The sequence below is a fragment of the Globicephala melas genome, chromosome 2 (genome assembly GCF_963455315.2).
Source record: "Globicephala melas chromosome 2, mGloMel1.2, whole genome shotgun sequence".
Classification (NCBI taxonomy): domain Eukaryota; kingdom Metazoa; phylum Chordata; class Mammalia; order Artiodactyla; family Delphinidae; genus Globicephala; species Globicephala melas.
The window spans coordinates 164216316-164237397 of NC_083315.2; the positions used below are offsets into that span (position 1 = coordinate 164216316).

At 46.0% G+C, this 21082-nt stretch overlaps 1 protein-coding gene across 9 annotated transcripts in view; it reads right to left on the reverse strand.

Moving 5' to 3' along the window:
* TTC7B (tetratricopeptide repeat domain 7B) overlaps window positions 1-21082 on the reverse strand; it is a 238212-nt gene that overhangs the window by 61609 nt on the left and 155521 nt on the right. For all 9 annotated transcript variants that reach the window (XM_060295192.2, XM_060295185.2, XM_060295188.2 and 6 more), the window contains one exon: window positions 4095-4211. In XM_060295192.2, coding sequence (XP_060151175.1) covers window positions 4095-4211 — 117 coding nt within the window. The remainder of the gene's footprint in view (window positions 1-4094; window positions 4212-21082) is intronic.

Below are 21082 nucleotides of genomic sequence, written 5' to 3' on the forward strand. Positions count from 1 at the left end.
GAACCCTGGGGTCCTTGTCACAGCCTTGTCCTCTCCCAGCTCTGAGACACAGTGCCTGGCACACAGTAAATACTGATGTAATAGAGGGGCCTTGGATAGGAAACCAGAACATTTCCCAGGCAACTTAAGCCTGGATTACATGAATCAAGGCAAGTTCTCAACATTCCCAAACTCAATTTTCTCATCAGTAAAATGGGTCTGATGTAACACGACATTCGCCCATTTTATGGGGCTACTGTGAAGATGAATGAGAGCACACTTTGTAAAAAGAAAAGCTCCACCGAAAGATGGATGACTACTAGCGTGAAATGGGGTTTCCGGGGCTTCCCTGGTGGCGCAGTGGTTGAGGGTCCGCCTGCCGATGCAGGGGACACGGGTTCGTGCCCCGGTCCGGGAGGATCCCACATGCCGCGGAGCGGCTGGGCCCGTGAGACATGGCCGCTGAGCCTGCGCATCCGGAGCCTGTGCTCCGCAATGGGAGAGGACACAGCAGTGAGAGGCCCGCATACCACAAAAAAAAAAAAAAAAAAAAAAAAAAAAAAATGGGGTTTCCAATTTCCAACTGAGGTTAGAGCAAATAAATTCTTTTTAAAAAATGTTTATATGCTATTCGTTAATGTGATTGAAATGGGACTTGGGAAGAAAAACTTTTCTTCCGATCATATGGCTACATGATGGAGATGGTCTAAGTGGCAGTGACAAGAGGGGGAAGAAGTAGTTAATAATAAAAAATAAAAATAAAGGAAAAAAAGCTGGTTGTCAATTCAGAGAGGCAGCATGGGTGATGGAGAGAGCTTTGATGTTTGGCAGACCTGGGTTTGAATAATAGCTCTACTAGTTGTTTAATTGAGAAAACTAGGGCAAGTTCTTTAATAAAAGTGTAGTGTAGCTTCACTTTTATTTTCTATGAAGTGGAAAGAACAGTAGCTTTCTTGCAAGGCTGAGGCAGGGGTTGAGGAGGACGTATGTATAAACAGCTTAGCACGGTGCAGCACAGAGAAGGTACAGCATCCCTTGCTGAAGCGCTGGACCGCCTGGCGAGGCTCTGGCCAGAGGTCACACTGTCTTAAGTGGCCAAGTCAACGCGCACAAGAGCTGAGGGAGCTGTGCACTTCAGCAGGAGAGAAGACGAAACGTGAGGCGGATTTCTGTCCTAAAGGCACGCAAAGCTGCAGGCCTCAACCCAGGCTTCTGAAGTGACCAACACCTTGCCAAACGTACACTCAGGACAACGCCACCCACCCTTTGCTCACGGCAGGAGAAGCGTTCTCAGCCTGCAGGGACCGCTCTTTGGCCTCAGGCTCCGTTCAGCAACCGGCCCAGAGGGTGGTGCTCCTTCAAGCAAGAGTGAAGAGGAGGGACGGGTCGCAAAGGACAGGAAGCCAGGTCTTGTCTCCGTTTGGCCCTGTTACTGCCCGTGTCTTCTTCTGCGCCCCCTTGTCCCACTGCTCTGGAGGCCTGTGCCAGCCCCTGGGTGGGGCTCTTGGGGGTGGCGAGCAGTGGGACGCCCTGAGAGGGTGAGCACAGGTCCCTCACAACTGAGCACACTTAGAAACACGGGCGCCTGAGCCCGGAAGTCAGTGAGGACCTTCTCCAGCTGGAAACCAACCGGCCCCTGCCAGCATGCTTTCTGCTCAGTTTTCACGTCTTTTATGAAGCAGGGATGCTTCTCAGCCACTTGTGCATGCGTTTCTATCCTCTTCTAAAGCCCCGCGTGTCCCGACTTGAGGCTGCTGGGCCCAGAGCCGCCCTTATCTGGAGAACTGCGGGGTGTGCTGTCCCCGTCAAGACACTACCCTCCCCTCTTCTGCTTTATTCTACTGCCAGGGTCACGCCCTCCCCGACCGTACTGGGGAGGATGTCTAAGTCTGCACACTGGTGAGGGCTACAGGAGAAACATTTATTTATATCCCAGAGAAAATAGTTAAAAAACAAACAGGAAACTCCTTAATAAGGGGCTGCTGGACTGCCAGCACCCCCCCTCGAGGCTTTGGGAGTAGCTGGAGGGAGCAGTTCCGTAGAGCTGATGCGTCCTCCACCCACCCCCACCCCCACCCCCAGCCAGACTCTGCGCCCGGAGCCAAGGTCCCCCCGTGCCTGGCCCTGAAGGATCCTTCAGGGAGCTGAGCAAGTACGGACACAGCCCAGGCATTTGGTTAAGTGTTTTTAAAAAGCTTTCCAATTCTGCTATTTTTTCTTCTCCTCACATGCAATACTCTTGGTTGCTAAGTGGGAAGAAACGTGGGGAGGTGGGAGAGGTGTGGAGAACTGAGAGAAAACTGGCAACGGGAAAGCTGATGGACTTATTTTCTCACTTCTAAAGGGGGTACAGACAAAGGGATGTGCTCCACTAGGAAGCAGCCAGCCCGGGGAGTATCGCCTGTAGCTGGGCTCGCGGCAAAGACCCTCCCTCAAATCCTGCTGCGTCTGGTAGGCTGGGAGTGGGGACTATGGGACATAAATATGGACATTTCCTATTTCTGCCTACAGACTTAGAAAAGTAGAATTTTTTTAAAAAATTAAAATGATCTTTATCTCCAGAACATACCCACAAAAGGGAAGAGGCCAGTTTCACGATTAGCTTTTCACCAAGAGGAAGATGGGCCCCATGGGCCTGGTAACGTGCCACAGGCTACGGTTAGGAAGGGGGCTCTCGTGTAATTCTTGTGGCTCGGGCTCTGCGAGGGGGGGCTCCCGGCCAGGCTCCCCCATCTTCCAGCCACACCGCCCACGGGGCTTGTGGTCTCAACTCTGGCTCATGTCAGCTCATCAGGACCCATCACCTCAACAGGGCCCTGATTTTGAATATATATATTTTTTTAACGGCAGAAACTTGTCGAACAAGATCTCACATGGAGCCCCACCAGCACCCTGCTGCTTCCCTAACCCCACCCCACCTTTCCTCCCACCCCGCAGCGACTCACCAGCCTGCCTGCCCGCCTCCTGCTGGGCTGGATTGGGTGGGCCACACCCTTGGACACATTTACGCTGTGACTTATACATTCTTAGGCTCCTGACTCTTACGAGCAGAATGTGGGCTGTCCACACATCTTGCTGCGAACTTGAAAAATACTCTGAGTGTTTGAGCAGTTGTTTGAATTCACCTGAATCGTGAGGTCCCTTTTCATTAAATCACTTCCTTCACAGGTCAGGGCACACTTCGTAATCTAGACACATGCCGGGAAACACTGCTCAAGACTTGAAGATGGTGCTTTTCGGGGACATGCTGGGAGTTGACTAGTGGACCTTCCCTAGATTATCTGCCTCTGCAGGGTGGGCGCCTTTGACTGACTCCTACTGGCTGGGCCCTTTCACATCTCTATGGGGCAGAGTTGGCCAGTAGAAAACCTATGAATTTTGTCTGGTCGAGATATAATCAATGTCCACTCCGTAGAAAAGATAACCCCAAACAATGTATTTCATTGTTCTAGAGAATATTATTGTTTTTATATTTATTTGCAAATTCATTTCAGCAAATCTATTTTTCAAATTCTTCTTTGAATGGGTCTCAACATTTTACTGCTTCCCTCATTAGTTAATGAGGTAAGTAAAATCTTCCATATGTGCTAATCTTTTATGTTTTATATGTGCTAATCTTTTATATTTGTTTGAGTCATGATTTTAACTTTTTGAAAATTACACTTTATCATGTCAAAAGCAATTTCTACTCTCCTTAGTAGCATGTGGCCTGTTGTCTATGCAGGTCTTTTTAAAATATTACTGTGAGAACCCCATCTGGAATATATAATTAGTCTATCCATAAATCACCAGAAAGATAAAGACTTGTCAAAGGGAATTACACAAATGGCTGGCCGAGGGAAATCAGACGGAGACCAATTGGAAGTGAGCCTAGAGGGCCACCGTGGCAACGAAAGCATAAGAAACCCACGATTTGGAGATTTCATCAGACGCTAAGAGAAAATCGGCTTAAAAATGTAATGTGTGAGGCTCCACTGCTCTTACTTGTGGCTCCCGGGGGCCTAGGGGTGCACAGGGGTGGAGAATTTGTCCTGCTAAATGCCTATCGGGGATGGACTGAGAGGCAGGGGCCATGCCAAAACCACGCACAACAGGTGCCGCCGCTGGCCTCTTACCTGGGATTGGTAAGATTGTAGCAGGACTTCCAAGTCTGCAGCATGTGCTTACAGGTGAGGAGCGCCTCATCCGGGCCCCGGCACAGCGACTCCAGCCTCACTTTGGAAAACAGTAGTCTGTGGTGGGGGGATAAAGGGAGAAAAGAACACAGCTCAAGCCAGAGTCCCCACCAGGACAAAACAGAGTAGCCAGAAGCTCTGTACTCATTCTAGAAGGGGGCGCCCAAAGGCTGGATGCGAGGGAAGCAGTGGCAGGAGGGCTGAGGATTCCAGAACTCCCGGCTCAGTATCTGCCTTTGCGTAAGTCTCACCCCCAACGCCAATGCCGGCACAATGCCACCATGTGTGGTCAGGTTAAACGTATCTGGAGTGGCTAATTTCATTCAGAACACAGGGATTTTATTAAGACCGTGCTTTTTAGAACAAAGCCAATTTATTTGCAAAACTTCAAAAATGCATCAAAAGCGAATCTTGATTTATTTACAAAATTACACAGGCGATGTAATTATCTACATAAATATCTACAAATAACCTTCCGCAATGATCCTCATCATGGGAAGGAGATGAAAGCCTGAACCGAGGGCACATAAAAAGGGGGCCTCGGGCTAAGGCCCTCTCCTCTTTGATCTTTTCCAGCCCTGCTCTGTAGGGGCTAGGACTTCACCAAGTCACCCATAGTCACCCACTACCTCTTCCCAATTTTTTTTTTTTTTACCACCGATGGCTTCGCGTTCCGCCCAGAACTTCAGGGCACTAAGTTTAGCCCCTTCTCCCTTTCGTGGCCCCTCAGAGCTGCCCCGCCCCCTAAGTCTACTTATGTCCCTCTAGACATCAGCTCCCTTGGTCCCTGGGCTCATCACTACGGTCCCTGGGCTCATCACTTCTGTCCCTGTGAAAGCCCCAGCATGAGCCCAGGTACCGTCCTGAAGGTCGTCTTGCTGTCCACTCACCTGCCCGGCTCTAAAAAGTCATATAATAAAGATCTCCAAAAATCATTTTCATTCCCAGCTCAAGAAACTACAATGATTCCTTACTGACTGCAATAATAAGTCAAAATTCCTTATTGAGTCCTTTAAGACAGGGGTACTAGTCCGCGGCCTGTTAGGAACTGGGCCGCACAGCAGGAGGTGAGCAGCGAGTGAGCAAAGCTTCATCCGCCGCCCCCCATCGCTCGCATTACAGCCTGAACCACCTGCCCTGCCTCCCACGGCCCCCCACCGGTCCGAAGAAAAAATTGTCTTCTGTGAAACTGGCCCCTGGTGCCAAAAAGGCTGGGGACCACTGCTTTAAGACACTCTGCCCACTGGCCCACTCCTATGTCACCATCCCATTCAGTGCCACGGATCCCACTGGGCCCTTTACTCCTACCAATGTAATTCACTGGCCAAAGACTATGTTTTTATCATAACTCTAAGAATATATGCCATGCTCTCAATCTTTTGTTTTTTGCGGTACGCAGGCCTCTCACTGTTGTGGCCTCTTCCGTTGCGGAGCACAGCCTCCGGACGCGCAGGCTCAGCGGCCATGGCTCATGGGCCCAGCCGCTCCGCGGCATGTGGGATCTTCCCGGACCGGGGCATGAACCCGCGTCCCCCGCATCGGCAGGCGGACTCTCAACCACTGCGCCACCAGGGAAGCCCATGCTCTCAATCTTAATCTCTACTAATCCACATCACTCCTTAATTCTTCCTAAATTCAGCTAAAACTCCACCTCATCAAATAAGTCTTCCATGGGTACCACTTTCACACCTTTATCTTTACACTGTGTGTATCATATCAGCTGGTGTTTGTTGTTAATAAAAAGAAGACAAAGACAGGGAGGAACTCCTGCTTTTTAAAGGTCTTCTATGTGCCCGTACTTGGCACTTTTACAAAACAATATCAGTGTTATCTGTGTAAGGACCCCTCTCAGTAGGGGGTTTTATCTCCCTTCAATAAAAGAACCTCTGGCCTCACTTCCACAGTGCTTAGAACTGTGCTCTGAGGTCAGTGGGCTTTAAATCAGCACTTGCTCACTGACTATTTTCTCTATAAACCACAGAAGGTAAAGAAGTATGTTCCCGGTGACTTAAGTTAGACACATAGGAGAATTGCCTCACTACTCATCTGAGGGCAGGCGCTTCGGAGGAGGAAAGTCCACCCCCTGCCCCGGGAGAGGTGGAAGGAGGGCGGTCCTAACAGTCGCCACCCAAGCTCAGGATGGGTTAGCACCAACCACTCCCTCCAAATGGAACACAGGATGCCCAAGGGGGCGCTGGTGGCTCCCAGAGGGGTCAGGGCTGCAGCCTTCTCAAGCCTGGGTCTGCAGAAGCCTAGGACGATGGAATAACAGGCCAGGTAAGGAGACGGATGGAGGCCCTGATCTACCAGCAGGTGGGCGTAAAGAGTGAGGCCGGATGTGAGAACAGGGCTTGGCTTCTGCTCAAAAACACCTCAAGAAGTGGAAATTCCCTGAGGCCTTTCCAGGACTGCCTGCAAGGGATGGCAGCCACTCAGGCTGTCTGAGGGGTTTTTAAGGAGCCGGAAGCCAACTCTTGCTGATGTCTTCATGAGTCCAGAAGGTGGTGGGAGTACTTCTCCACCAGAATCTCCCACATGACACGGGTCCAGTCAACATGGGTCAACTGGAACATGTGTTACAAAGGAAGGAGGAGCTGCCGAACGGTCACCTGCCAGCGTTTGGTGGAGACCTACTTGGAGGCCAGAGACCCTCGTGGATGAGGTCTGGGTGCCAAGCAATTTTGGCCAGGGGAGACCCCACCGAGACCATGGTGTTCTCTGGAGGCGCACCGAGTCCTCTGGCTGAGTCAGGTTCGGAGCTTGCCAGCCCACGGAGGGCCACGGAGTCGTGGGGAAGGTGTCCTGGCCTGGCAGGCAGACCTGCGCCTCTAAGAGCAATTACCCACGATTCCTCTAACCGTACCAAAGTACAAAACACCAGAGCTCGTCTCTAAGCCACAGCTTGGGGGAACAGTTCTGTGCAAGGCTTCTTGGCTGGAAAAAGAACTGCTAATTAACATGAAATAACAGCTTTCAAACACTTGACTCAGGATATGGAGTTGAAAGGTGTGGGCTGGATTTCAGAGAACCAGACAGGAAGAACAATAGTAGAATTGCTGAGCCCAAATGATGGAAAAGGTACTTGGAAGTGAAGCAAGAGGGGCAGTGTGAAGGAGAGGCTGACGGAGAAGAGGAGCTGAGAGCACAGGCTGGGGAGAGAAAGCAAAGCCTCTCGGCCACTGTCGGATGTGCCCAGCGCGATGGGCAGACAGTTCCAGGAGCCTTTAGCTCCGACATGTTCTTGCGTGCAAAAGAGAAGCAGGAGATTGGAGGCCTCAGAGACTCTGCTCCTTCTCGCCATTCCCCAGACCTTGGCTGGTTTATAAGGCAGAGAACAATGCCGAAAACAGGACAAGGGACTTGTCAACGTGTTTGCCGAGCCCTGCTCACACATTTCAAGGTGGTTCGAAAACATCTGGCTGGGTGCAAGTTACACTGGCACAGATGTGAAGATAAGCGTTCATGTGCTGCGTTTGATGTCCAAAGATACTGTAGATTCCATCTACTGAGGAAACCCTGAGGCAAAAAACCTGGGACCAACCAGCATTTCAATCTGTGGAACTGTCAACCTGATAGAGAGGGCACAGGGATGGCCGGGCTGAGATCATTTGCCGGCCACATCACCCAGGACCCACCACAAATTAAGTGAGATGTTCCTCTTAAGTATAGTAAGGCATCACATGCTGGGAAAATGGTCTATTCCTCTTCCCTGTACCTGGCTCAAAGTCCATTAATCTAATTAAAACGAATTTTGCCCAGAGACTCATTGAATACTTACAGGATATTAATGAAGAATAGAACCTCGCTAAAATACCAATCTAACAATGTTCCTGGTAGTCCAAATCTAGCATCACGTGCAGTGCCTTTTATGATCTGGCTCCTGCCCACATGCTTAGCCTCTGTCTGCCCTCTGCCCGCCGGGTACATCCCCTATTCTAGCCACGATCAACTTCCTCCGCATGTCACTCTCCTTCGTGCCCCTGGGTCTTTGCACATGCTGTTCCTTCTGCCTGGAATGCCTTTTCTGTCCGCTTCTGCTTTTTAAGCCTCTACGCATCTTTGGAGATTCAGGTCAAAGAGCCTCCCCAACTCCCAACCACTGAAGCCAGCCTTAAGTAATAGGAGCTAAAACTCCCAAATGGAAATGCAATTCCAGAAAATACAAGAGCTCTCAACTGTGGAATAATAAGCTATAAGCCAGGAGGCTTCTGCTTTCAAGATGGGTGAAATAATAACAATAACAGCAGCAGCTGTCAGACGCTGTAAATACGTAATCAGTGATCTCTACAACAACCCTCCAAGTTAGGCTGAGAGCTAAGGAAGCTGCCCCAGTTCACGTTGCCAGTCGCTGTTAGAACAGAAATGTAAACCCAAACCCATTTGACTCCAAACAGCCAAACGAGAAACAGAGGAGAATGACTTGAAATGTTCTGGCCACACTAATGAAGATATGTAGCATTTTCTAATCCAGTGTTAAATATTTAAAACCCTAAAATGTGCAAAGATCTGTGTTAGATACTGTGTGGAATAAAAGTGGCATAAAATACAGTCCCTTGACCTCAGAGAAGTTACAGTCCAGTCAGCAGGAAAGACTTGCCACGAATATTAGGCAGGATTTCTGGCTTAGGGACAGATTAAGGCCCTGAAATCTGGGTAGGGCTGCAGGAAAAGTGGAGTTTGGGCTCCTGGGGTGTTGTTCCTAGGATACATCATACATGGTTCTTTAAAAAATGATCACACTAAAAAAAAAATTGATCACATTTGCCTGTGCTTTTTGTGACTTGCCTCTTTCACTCAAAAGTCAGGCACATATAAAATTCTAGACACTTGAAGGATGCAGTTAATCAAGGCTTTACTTTTCATTAAAACTAACAGAAACAATACTTTACCCCATTTTTGGAATTTTTTGAGAATTCCAAGGTAACTCTTGAAATAACTGTCTGGCTTAGTGTAGAGCTTAGAAAGAAGATACAGGCCCCTGGTGAAGCTCTGGGGCCATGTGGCCTGGTGACTTTTCACTGGGCACCCTGGAGGATGTACCAGGGCCAGGTTTAATGTCTAATCCTCATCCCCGGGAAGACTCCTCACTCCCTGGAAACTGCCCCCAAGCACTAGGCTTCCCCTCTAGCATATCTCTCTGGTTTAGCTTCACCCCGGGCCCCACCCCCATGAGACACAGACTCAACAGGATTCCTCGAGCTTTTTCCACGTGCCCTCCCATCTTCCTGCCTGAGCTCACTGTGCTCCCTCCACCTGCCTAGAAGTCCCCTCCCCAGAGCCCCCCAACCAACTCTACCTGTTCAAGTCCCACCGTCTGACATCTCCTATGACTCACCCCCTGCCCCCCAGGCAGCATCTAGCTCCTTCCTCATCTGTATAAAATATTTTTTGTAATCTGTTCACTCACCCCATAATTTGTACAGCTGACTACCTACATGTCAGTGTGCCTGATAATGAACTTGAATTTGTTCGTCCTTTTGTCAATCATTAAAAAAATGCCTATTACGCCCTTGAGGCCACAAAGGGGAATAAGACATGGTCTCTTTCCCCACCAAACCTCACAGTCTAGTGTTACATACACATATGTGATGAACACAAACAGACATATGGACAAGGTTCTCTGGCAGCACAAAAGGAAGGAGACAGGGTCGGCCTGGGGGGGTCATGCAAGACAGCTGAGAAGTAGGACTTTCAGTTAGGGTGGGAGGGGTCCTGGGGAAGGGCCTTCCAGGCAGGCAGATGGACCATCTCGACAATGGCAGGAGCGTCCCGTGCACTCAAGGAATGGTGTCTGGAGTCTGGGATATAAGGCTGGGGCCCGAGAAGAAGCTAAAAGGGTAGATATCACTAAATTCTGAAATCTAATACTCCTCACTAAGCTTTCTGATGAAGAACTGTCCATGAAAATAAATTAGGAAAGTTTAGAGAAATTCTAAAGTAATAATTCCCTCCAATCTTATTTGGCAGTATAAACAATGCGCTCATTAAGTCCATCAAGGAGGAAACACGCATATTAATAAACAAAACCCCTCACTAATTAGCAGATCCGTAAATGCTGTATTCAAGGCAACTGATTCAGAAAGAACATCACGGGAACCTTGAACGTTTGGTATTTTGTGCTGATCTGTGCTTGTGTGCTCTTGGGCTCAGCATGCCAGGGACCTGTCTTTGTTTATCTGCTGAATGTAGGCTGGGATGCAAAACAGCTGTGCAGGAAACGCATGTGGTATTTGCCCACGTGGGGCAGTGGCCACGGGGGACTTGGATACCTCCCACATCTCTCACTTCCCAGGAGCCTGACCTGAGAGCTGGAGTGGGGCGGGCTGCCAAACACCTGAAGGGAAGTGTCACCACTCTGTCACCAGGTAGAAGTGACAGTGCATCAGGCAGGGGTGGGGAGGAGGTAGGTATGATGAAATGAAATTTTAAATTGAGAAGATGGCTTGGCAGCCACAGATCAGATGGTGAGAGAAATTGAAAGAGATGCGCCCCAAGCACGTGGTGATGAGCAGGGGCGGTGGAAATCTGAACCCAGATGAGTCAGCTGGGAACAAAGTCAGACAGGACTGAGCGGCAGCCGGTCACGGAGAGGATGTTCGAAACACCTCTAACCCACCCCTCAGGGGGGGACGAGGGGCTGCTTTCAGGTTTCAATGTGGCTTTCGTGCAGGAAATCCATCTCAGTTCCTCGTTACCAGCATTTCTCATGTCCTGCTGGTCTTGGAGCCCTTGCTCTCCTGGCCGGGTTTCCAAGGCAGCCCAATCCCAGGAGGTGGTGTTCTCTGCAAAAAGCAGCCTCTGACCCGGGGCTGAGTCACTGTCACTGGAGATCAAGGCCACGACTGGCCTGCGAGCTGCCTGGCCTGACGCAGCTCCACAGGCCCAGTCACCACCAGGAGAGCCCATGATGGTGGGGTTGCAGCTGCGCAGGCCCCAGAGCTGAGGCCTCCAGCCCCCTGAGGACCCTCTGACGACAGCTGGAAGGGATGGGGGGGTATGATATTAGATTAGATATCAAACACTGCTTGGGGGGGTCTCACTAATGGTGGTTGTTCAGTAAATGTCACCTGAATGAACGCTCTGTCTACCCAACTATTACACGGGAAATACACAATTTCTTTGATCATCTGGCTCACCTAACTGCTGTACTGATGTGCTGTTCATCGACTCATTAGAAAAAATATAGATTTTTCCAATTAACCCAACCCTGGAAAAGGCCTTGAGAGGTCCTATAATGCTTTACTGCTCAAGAGCGTGGCTGGGGCAACAGCCTCTGCATCCCCTGGGAGCATGTGAGAAATGCAGAAAGTACACACCACTCGAGACCCGGTGGATCAGAACCTTCATGTAACAAGAGTCCTAGGTGATTTGTGCAAACTTAAGTTCAAAAAGCACCACTCTACTTCATAACTCTCCATCTTAGCCTTCAAAGGGTCTGAGTTTTTTTAAAAAAGACATCCAAGGAAGAGTTCCCATAGTCCCTACACTTAGGCAATTCTACCTGTGTTTATTTCATTCCAATAAGGATTTTGAGGGTATTTTATTCTTAAATTCAGTGGCAATTCTCATCAACCACCTACATTAAGCTCACAAATGAAGGCTACCCCCACCTGTGGTCTTGAACCTTCCTTTCCATCTGGAGAGAGTCTCTGGGTGGCTTCCTGGTGGATGTGCTACAACCCTGTCCAGGTCCTTCCCGAGCATCTCCGGTGAGGGGCAGCGTACTAAGCCAGGGGCACCAGTCGCATTTTCGCCCACATAAAGGGCACGTCCTGAGTCTGCAAAGCACTGGATAATCACCCACTGCCTTTGGGGGTCCTCTTCAGGGCTGGAAAACTCAAACATCTTCCAGAACCAAGCAAGTAAACAGGAGGTGAGCTCAGGATCTCAGGGAGTGTTTGGAGTCATGCCTGCCCAGCCTGAAGATAATTAAATCCAGACATCTTTGAAATGTGCGTTGACCTCCTGGAATTCTAAGAGATGTCTGCTCACAGGCTGCCAGACAGAAACCCTTCGTCTACAAGTCTTAAAGGGATCAAATCTGAGTGCCTGGTTTCCTCTACAAAACCCCCAAGTGCGCGCTGACTCCTGCTGGCTTTGCTAACAGGACCACCAAGGGAGGGTTTGGAGGGCACGGCTCCTGCTATGAGAGCATCTTCTCCGGGAACGAAGCCCTGTCGAGAGACCGGCACAGGCGGCTCATGGGTAAACTTCTGTCTGGGAGTTTTTACCGCTGAGGAAGTTCTTGAAATCTGACCACTTTCAGGGCCTCTGCTTGCCGTGGAAGGAGATGCCGCACAGGGTGCTGGCAGGTCTGGGGGGGGGGACATTCAGCACGGCTCCCAGTCGCCGTGAGCCTGACCCCAGCTCAGGCTCCCATATCTGCTGGTTCCTGGAACATCGACACCACGCTTGTTCAGCAAAAGGAAGCATCAGGGTCAGATACCTCGCTCTGCAGGACTTAGCAGCCCCTCATCCTGGCCTGGGAGGCTGCTTGGAGTGACGGCGCTGGGGACGGTCCTGCCGCCGCTTCTCGGTAGCCTGATCCCGCCTCCTCCTCGTGACCCGCAGGGACTCCTGCACGATCCCGTATCAGTTACACTCTGCTTCTCATTTCAGTCAAAGTGTCAACAATCTGGAGTACTCCCCCATCCTCCTCACGATATTTTTAGAACAAACAAACAACTGACATATTTAGCTGAAATAAATCACCCCAAGAAACCCCAGTTTGGCTCATTTTTCGCTCCCACTTCAGCTATTAATCTCAACTCCGATTAGCGTCCTGGAACCGGCACCTAAGCCGGAAACGACCAAGACAGGCTGACCTGAGAACATGTGTGGATTCACGCTGCCCAGACTTGGGAGACCTCCTCCCATGCCTGAGCGTGACAGTTTCATGAAGGGAGCCCTTTCATTAAGTGCTATCCACGAAGCAGCAGTCGGGATGGTTTCCTGAGCACGGTCGGACCGGGTGGAACCAGGGGCCGACGGCGTGCAGGGCAGCAGGCGGCCGAGAAGCTGCCCCCAGCTCTGGTGAGCGATTCGGTGAGCAAGTGCCTTGGGCCCGGTGAGCCCTCTGCTATACAAACGTGTGAACAGGAAACATTTGAAAAAAAGTTCTCCATTGAACTATCCCGGCTCTAAAAAGAAATAATCTATTCTGTCTGAACCACAAAGCCATTGGTCGTCTCTAAAATTGTGAGGGGGCGAACCAAGAGCAGATCTACTGACAGGCCGCTCCCCAAAAGCCGTCTCTGCGGGATTTATTTCTGACTCGGCTGCCACGGCCTGGATCTCCCCACATTCCCACGTCTGAGGATGGGAGCTCAAGAAGAAAAGATGCACTGGGGGCCCTTTTCAGGGATAAAGGCAGATGCCAAAGAGTGGGGATCCTACAATCACCTAGACCTAGAAGGAAGAGGGCTCAGCCCGATGAGACACAGACTCTAAGGGAGCCATGAAGTTCTGTAATTTAGAAATGGCAGCCTCCACCCAAAGTCAAGAAGGGCGCCAGAAAGGAAGAGAGCAGCGGGGTGCTACGAAGCTGGCCAGCTCCGTGGGACCAGAGGTGGATCAGGCATCCCGCTGGGATCACAGGCCGAATGGAGCCATGGGTCCTTGCACAGAACCTGCTCTCATGAATCCTGCCCTGTCTTATCCACGTTCTCTCTTTACCTTCTCTGTGTCCTCACGTAGCACATCATGAGGTTTGGTACACACTTGGCAGAAAGCGGGCTCTCTCACCCTTAACTGGAGGGATGTTTAAAGCAGAGCAAGTCTGACCGTCTGCAGGTGGGTGATGCATTCCCCACCAGCTGGTTTCAGCTCAGGATCCCACAGGAATGCTTAGGAGATAAATTTGAAGATTCTTTTCTTGCTCTCCTTTAGCTCTCAGGTGTTTTTGTTTTGTTTGTCATTAACTGAAAATGCAAAGACCACTACAAATGAACTGGCATTCACCTGGACTTGTACTATTGGAGGTTTTCTCACAGGTGGCTGGGTACCTAGCAGGAGCGGTATGTGAGCCCTGAAATCAGCAGACATCATCATTTTATCATGTAGCGGAACTCAGCAGAGTGAAAGCGGAAACAGACACTAGACGAAACACAGGTAAACATGCTTCGCTGTGAACTAAGGCCTCTAGGCTGCTCAGCAGGGTCGTCAGTGTACAAACGAGTAGTAATGTTTGCAGCAAGCTAAGCTCTGGGTTAGGGGCTGGGGATCCAGAGATCTCCAGGAAACACCCTGCATGAATTCTGAAGATGATATTCCACACTTTGAATGGTGGGACGAGATATCTAGGAGAACTTGAGACATTGTAAATGAGAGCACTGAAATAAATAAACCTTCTGCATGCCACCATCGGGGATGGCTGGCTCTGGGGTGACTGCCCTGGCCTGGCTTCTCCCAGCAGCCAGGCCTTCAGACAAGCTCTCTTCCCAGGAGGACAGGGAGACAGGCGTGCAGAACTGGAACCCTGTATCCACTAAGTACTCTACTTTGTCTCTATGATTTTGACTACTCTGGGAACCTCATCTTAGAGTAATCATACAGTATTTGTCCTTTTGTGGATGGCTTGTTTCTCTAGCATAACATCCTCAAGGTTCATCTGTGTTGCAGCATGTCAGAATTTCCTTCTTTCTTTCTTTTTTTTCTTTTTTTCGAATTTCCTTCTTTTTTGAAAGCTGAATAACATTCTGTTTTATGTATGGACCAGATTTTGCTTATCCGTTCATCCATCCATGGACACTTAGGTGATTTCTACCTTTTGGATATTATGAATACTGCTATTATGAACATGAGTGTACAACCTCTGTTTGAATTCCTTCCTTCAATTCTATTGAGTATTTACCCAGAAGTGGAATTGCTGGATCATATAGTAATCTATTCTTATTTTTTTGAGGAATGGCCACGCTATTTTCCAAAGCAGCTGCACCATTATACATTCCCACCAGCAGAGCACAAGGGTTCCGGCTTCGCCACATCCTCTCCAGCACCTGTTAGTATCTGTTTTTTTTTTGTTTGTTATTTTTTTTTAAAATAATAGTCATCCTAATGGTATCTCATTGTGGTTTTGATTTGCATTTCCCTAATGATTGGTGATGCTAAGAATATTTTCATGTGCTTACTGGCCATTTGAATATCTACTTTGTAGAAATGTCTATCTAAGTCCTTTGTCCACTTTTTTTTTTTTTTTTTTTTGCGGTACGCGGGCCTCTCACTGTTGTGGCCTCTCCCATTGCGGAGCACAGGCTCCGGAAGCGCAGGCTCAGCGGCCATGGCTCACGGGCCCAGCTGCTCTGCGGCATGTGGGATCTTCCCGGACCGGGGCACGAACCCATGTCCCCTGTCTCAGCAGGCGGACTCTCAACCACTGCGCCACCAGGGAAGCCCCTTTGTCCACTTTTTATTCAAGTCCTTTTGCTGTTGTTGTTGTGGAAAGTTGATTTTAAATAAGCTGCTGCACCACTGAATCCACTCCACTTTGGTCTGTGGTGTCGTTTAGGCTGTCACCTGCTCTCCTTTGCCCAAGGATCCCCTCCCCAGCCTGTATCTGAGGAACAGGCATCCCTGGGTTGGTTACCTTGCACTCATCCCTCCCAGACATCCTTCAGGTTTCCAGTGAATCATTTCTCTAGTTTAATTAGATGAACAGCCTCTTTTCTTGAGTTCCAACTTTCTATCAAATGCAAATTTAATAGGCATGTTCATTACTCCATCACTCAGCTCAGACATAAAAATAGTCCATAACACCTGGCCTCTCAGTAATCACTACATCAAAACATTACTCAATATGATATTTCAACTTAAACTGAGTTTCTTTGAGACTATGTGTGTTAAGTGAGACAGACTGAGAAAAAGGTACAATCTTACTTGCCAAGTAATGGTTTTTTTAAACCAGGTATGTATACTCCACTCAAGAAATGATCCCCATCAATCTTTCTGGTTTATTGAAGAGATTAACGGAGGGTGTAGGATAAAAATCCTGTTCATCTGAATTGTTAGCCTGAAGAGGGCATAAATTACCTCTCTCTCGTCCATGGCGGCATGCCCAGCACCTCACATGGCAACTGGAATGTGGGAAGAACGCAATGCTTCGAAGGCACAGAGCACAGAGGCCAAGGCCAGGCTGCCTGGGTTCAAAGCATGACTCTGCCACTTACTAGGTACACAACTAGACAAATCACTAAACCTCCCTATGCCTTAGTTTCCTTATCTGTAAAACGGGGATGATAATACTACCAACCTTTGATGGTCTCATGATGATTAAATTAGTTTAAAATATGTGAAGTGCGGATAGGAGTTGCCTGTCACAAAGCAGTGCATAAATGCTAGTGGTTATTATTGCTAAATGAGTGAACAAATGGATGAATGAATGCATGAACGTTATATATGTTCATTTCTTTCCATACAGTTAGTTCCTGTTGACGTAAAAAGCAGCACGATTGTCTGAAAAAATCTGTTTCCACGGGTACGAAAATAGAAGACCACATACAGAAGAAGAGATTGTTTTCCAATCTGGTGGCTTGAGGATTTGTTTCAATATCTGATATATCAAAGTCGTGGATCAGAAAACACCATAATGATCCCACTTGTATTTTTATCTTTGAGAGGTTTCAAAATTTACTTTTTGTGCTTTGCAGTAACATTTGATGGTTTCTTAAGTGTGTTGTTGATTTGATGACCTCTCTGAGAGCCGGAGAATAAGTGTCTGTATGTGTTTTACTTAAGTAGAAAAGAGTAAAGTTCAAATCAACTAAAAATCTGTAATTAGGAAAGTTGTAAAACCACAATTTGTCTCAGGGCAAGAAACTACACCCTGGTGTGGCTGCCCTTAGCAGCCATTGGAAGGCTTGCTGAAATTAGAATAAAATATCTCAGTTATACTAAAGTTCTCAAATGTGCCACCATTGGCATGATACTATCTGGTATATTTTCCAGAGACAAAAGTAACAAACTGTCAGTTCTCATTGCGATATTTTATCTAAAAATGAATAATCCCGTGGCAGAAACACGAAGTCTGTGAGGGCCTGACCAAGCCCTGGCCACCACACTGTCTTTAGGAGAAACAATTGTTCCCAACATCACCTGGCATCTACTTCTACATTCTTGGGCCAGTGAGGAAAATTACTAAGTAAAATACAGTAATCAATTAGGAAATTTTTGCAAAGCTCTATTTTAAAAGAAGAATGATTGAGGCTCTTATACCAAGTACAAGAGAAAGCGAATCTATCAGAATCTGTGAACACTGTTCAATATAAAAATGTGTACTTTGTTAAATTTTATTTTGGAAAAAACTTACAGTGTGTTAGAGACATTTAATACGTAATCAGCAAATACTAATTTTTCATCCTTTTGTTTAGGCATTTAATAGTTAAAGGGTTTAAAAAAACAAGTTTTCAACAGAAGAAAAAGGCAGTATTAGAGGAACAAAAGAGACAAGATATATACAGAAATGGCAGACGTACATTCAACCATCATTAATTATATTAAATGTGAATGGACCAAACACTTGACACAAAAGGCAGAACTTATCAGACTAAACAACAAAAGCAAGATCCAGTGATATGCCAGCTATAGGAGAAGACATACTGGAAGAAATGATGGCTGAGAATTTTCTAGAAATGATAAACAATACAAACAAGACCAATCCACAGTTTTAAAAAGTCCCCAGCAGGACCTACTCTTAGCTGTATCACAGTGAAAATGCCAAGCATCAGCAAGAATGGCAATGAAAGCAGCCAGAGAGAAAAGGCAGATGACATTAAAATGAACTAAAATTAAACCAACGGTTGACTTCTCAACAACGACAAAAGGAGCAAGATCACTGTGCTGTGAGGAAATGTGAGCTTGGAATCATAGATCTAGTTTGAAAATCTCTTTTGAGAGAAAGGCCAAATACAATTTTAGACACAGGTTGAGAAAGTTTGCCAACAACAGACCCTCACTAAAATTTCTAAAACAACCAAAATAGAACGTTTCTCTTACAAATTAGTAAAGGAAAAATATGTAATAAAAACATAATTATTTAAAAGAAGGTAGGAAAGGAGAGGATAAGATATGAAAAAAGAGCAGGACAAATAGAAAACACAAATGAAGTGGGAGACACTAATACAAATATGTCACTATTTATAATAAATGGAAATGAACTAAATGTTCCAGATAGACTGTCAGCCTATCTGGAACAAAAAAACAAAACAGCTATATTTAATGAATACAAGAGTGCATGTAAAATATAAGAATATAAAAAGTTCAAAGAATGGAAAAAGATATTCTAAGCGCACACACACACACATACTATGTGTGTATACATGTATATGTACACATATACATTTGTGTGTGCAGGTATGTGTCCATCATACAAAATAGACTTTCAGGCAAAATGAATTATGCAACTACTTACATATTGATAAAAGGTTGAATTTACTAGGAAGACATAGCAATTCTAAATTTAAATGCACCTAATAGCACAGCTTTTAAAAGGTGCATTTTAAGAGAGGCCTGCGTACCGCAAAAAAAAAAGAAGAAAAAAAATTGCTTCAACTATGTGGTAAAACAGGACAATCTACCAATCAGAGGTAGTTTCAATATACCTCTGCTCAAAAACTGATAGATTAAGTAGAAAAAAAAATCAATAAGAAAAAAAAGATCTGAAAAGCACAGTTGATAGCTCAACGTAATAAAATATACAAAAAATTACCCCCAAATGCAGGAAACATTCTTTTTAAGCACACATGAAATATTTATAAGTAGTGACCACATGCTGGGCCATAAAACAAGTCTCAACAAATTTCAAACTTATATTGATTATAGTCTCTGAACACAGTTCAATGAAGTTAAAAACCCATTGACAAAAGATAAGTTAAAAAAAAACCCATATATTTTTAAATTATAAAATACAGTTCTAAAATAATTAATTCATCAAAAAATAATAATGGAAATTTAAAAATATTTAGAATGAAACAATAACAAATATTTCACATATTGAAACTTGTGGTTTATAGTTAAAGGAGTACATAGCGGAATATTTTATCTTAAATGCTTATGTCAGAAAATAAGCAAGGCACAATACTAAAGAACTAAACATCCAACTTAAAAAATTAAGAAGGAAAACCAACTAAAACAAAACAGAACAAACTCTAAGAAAATAGGAGAAAAGAAATAATAGAAATAAGGACAGAAATTCATAAAAGAGAAAGTAAATATACGGTTGAGATGATAAAAAAAACTAAAGGTTCTTTGAAAAGATCAATGTTTCAGACAGTTTTCTGGCAAGACTGTTCAAGAAAAAAAAAAAGGCACATTAAACAGCAATGAGGAAAGGAAAAGACCTAACCACAGATGCTGTATGACAATAAATAATTTAAAAACATTATAAACTACTCTAAGGCAATAAAATTTAGAACTTAGATTAAATGGGCAAATTCTTAAAATATATATAGTATATCAAACATAGCTTAATAAAATAAGAAGTAGAAAAACCTGAATATACTATAATCATTTTTAAAAAGCATCAGAAGTCCTTCCATGGAAAAAAAGACCAGTCCCAGATGGTTTTACAGGCAAATTCTACCCAAACTTATTATTCTAGGAACAGATAATTCACATCTTACACAAAGATTCCAAAACACACAAAAAAGAGCTAGTCCAACTCATTTTATGAGGCCGGCCTAACCTTGATGCCAAAACCTGACAAGGATATAATGAGAAAGGAAAATTACAAGCTAGTTCACACATGAACATAAATGTAAATGTTCTTTAAAAAAACTAGTAAACTGAATCCATTAAAAAACGAATAGATCATGATGATGTTGGGCTTATTCCAAGAATGCAAGGTTAATTTAACATTTAAAAATATCAATTAATATAACATTCACAGATTAAAGGAGTAAAATCATATAATCATCTCAATAAATACTGAAAAAACATTTGATAAAATTCAATATCAATTCATGATGAAAAAAAAAACTCTTAGCAAGCCTTCTTGGAAGAAGGAAATTTCCCTAAACTCTTAATAGAGGTTTAAATAGAAAAGCATGGAATTTTTTTCAGGTAACTAGGAATAAACCTAGTAAACATCAACAAAATCTGTATAAAGAAAATTATAAAGCTTCATTTAAAAAGTATTTTCTAAAGGCCTAAATAATTAGAGATATCTAATTTTCCCCAAACTAAGCTATTAGATTAAATGTAATTCCAATCAAAATCTCAACAGATTTTTTTCGGTGGAACGTGAAAAAACCAATTTGAAAATTTATATGGAGGCTCAAAGGCCTGAGGGCAGCCAGGATATCCCTGAGGAGCAAGTTACAGGGGTGGACTGACCTCATGTATAATAAAGTTGTAAGAATGACGATAGAGGGGCTTCCCTGGTGGCGCAGTGGTTGAGAGTCTGCCTGCCGATGCAGGGGACGCGGGTTCGTGCCCCAGTCCGGGAAGATCCCACATGCCGCGGAGCGGCTGGGCCCGTGAGCCATGGCCACAGAGCCTGCGTGTCCGGAGCCTGTGCTCCGCAATGGGAGAGGCCACAACAGTGAGAGGCCCGCGTACCGCAAAAAAACCCAAAACCAAAACAAACAAAAAAAAAGGATGACGATAGAGAGGCAATCACACAGAGGTGGGCACCCTGAACCCATGGAACCAAGTGGAAAGCTCACAGACAACTCCTCACACAGATGGACGTTTGGTTTAAGACAAAAGTGGCCCTGGGGAGAAACCGCAAAAGGAATCTTTTCAATACATGTGGCTGGACAATTGGGTATCCACATGGGAAAAAATTACCCTGGATCCCTTACACCTCACATACATAAAACAGTCAATTCCAGATGGACTCCTAGCCTCAAGGATGAAAGATAACATGAGAGAGCTTGAGAAGATAACTTAGGAAAGGTCTCTTAAACTAGACAGAGAAGTACTACCCATGGATA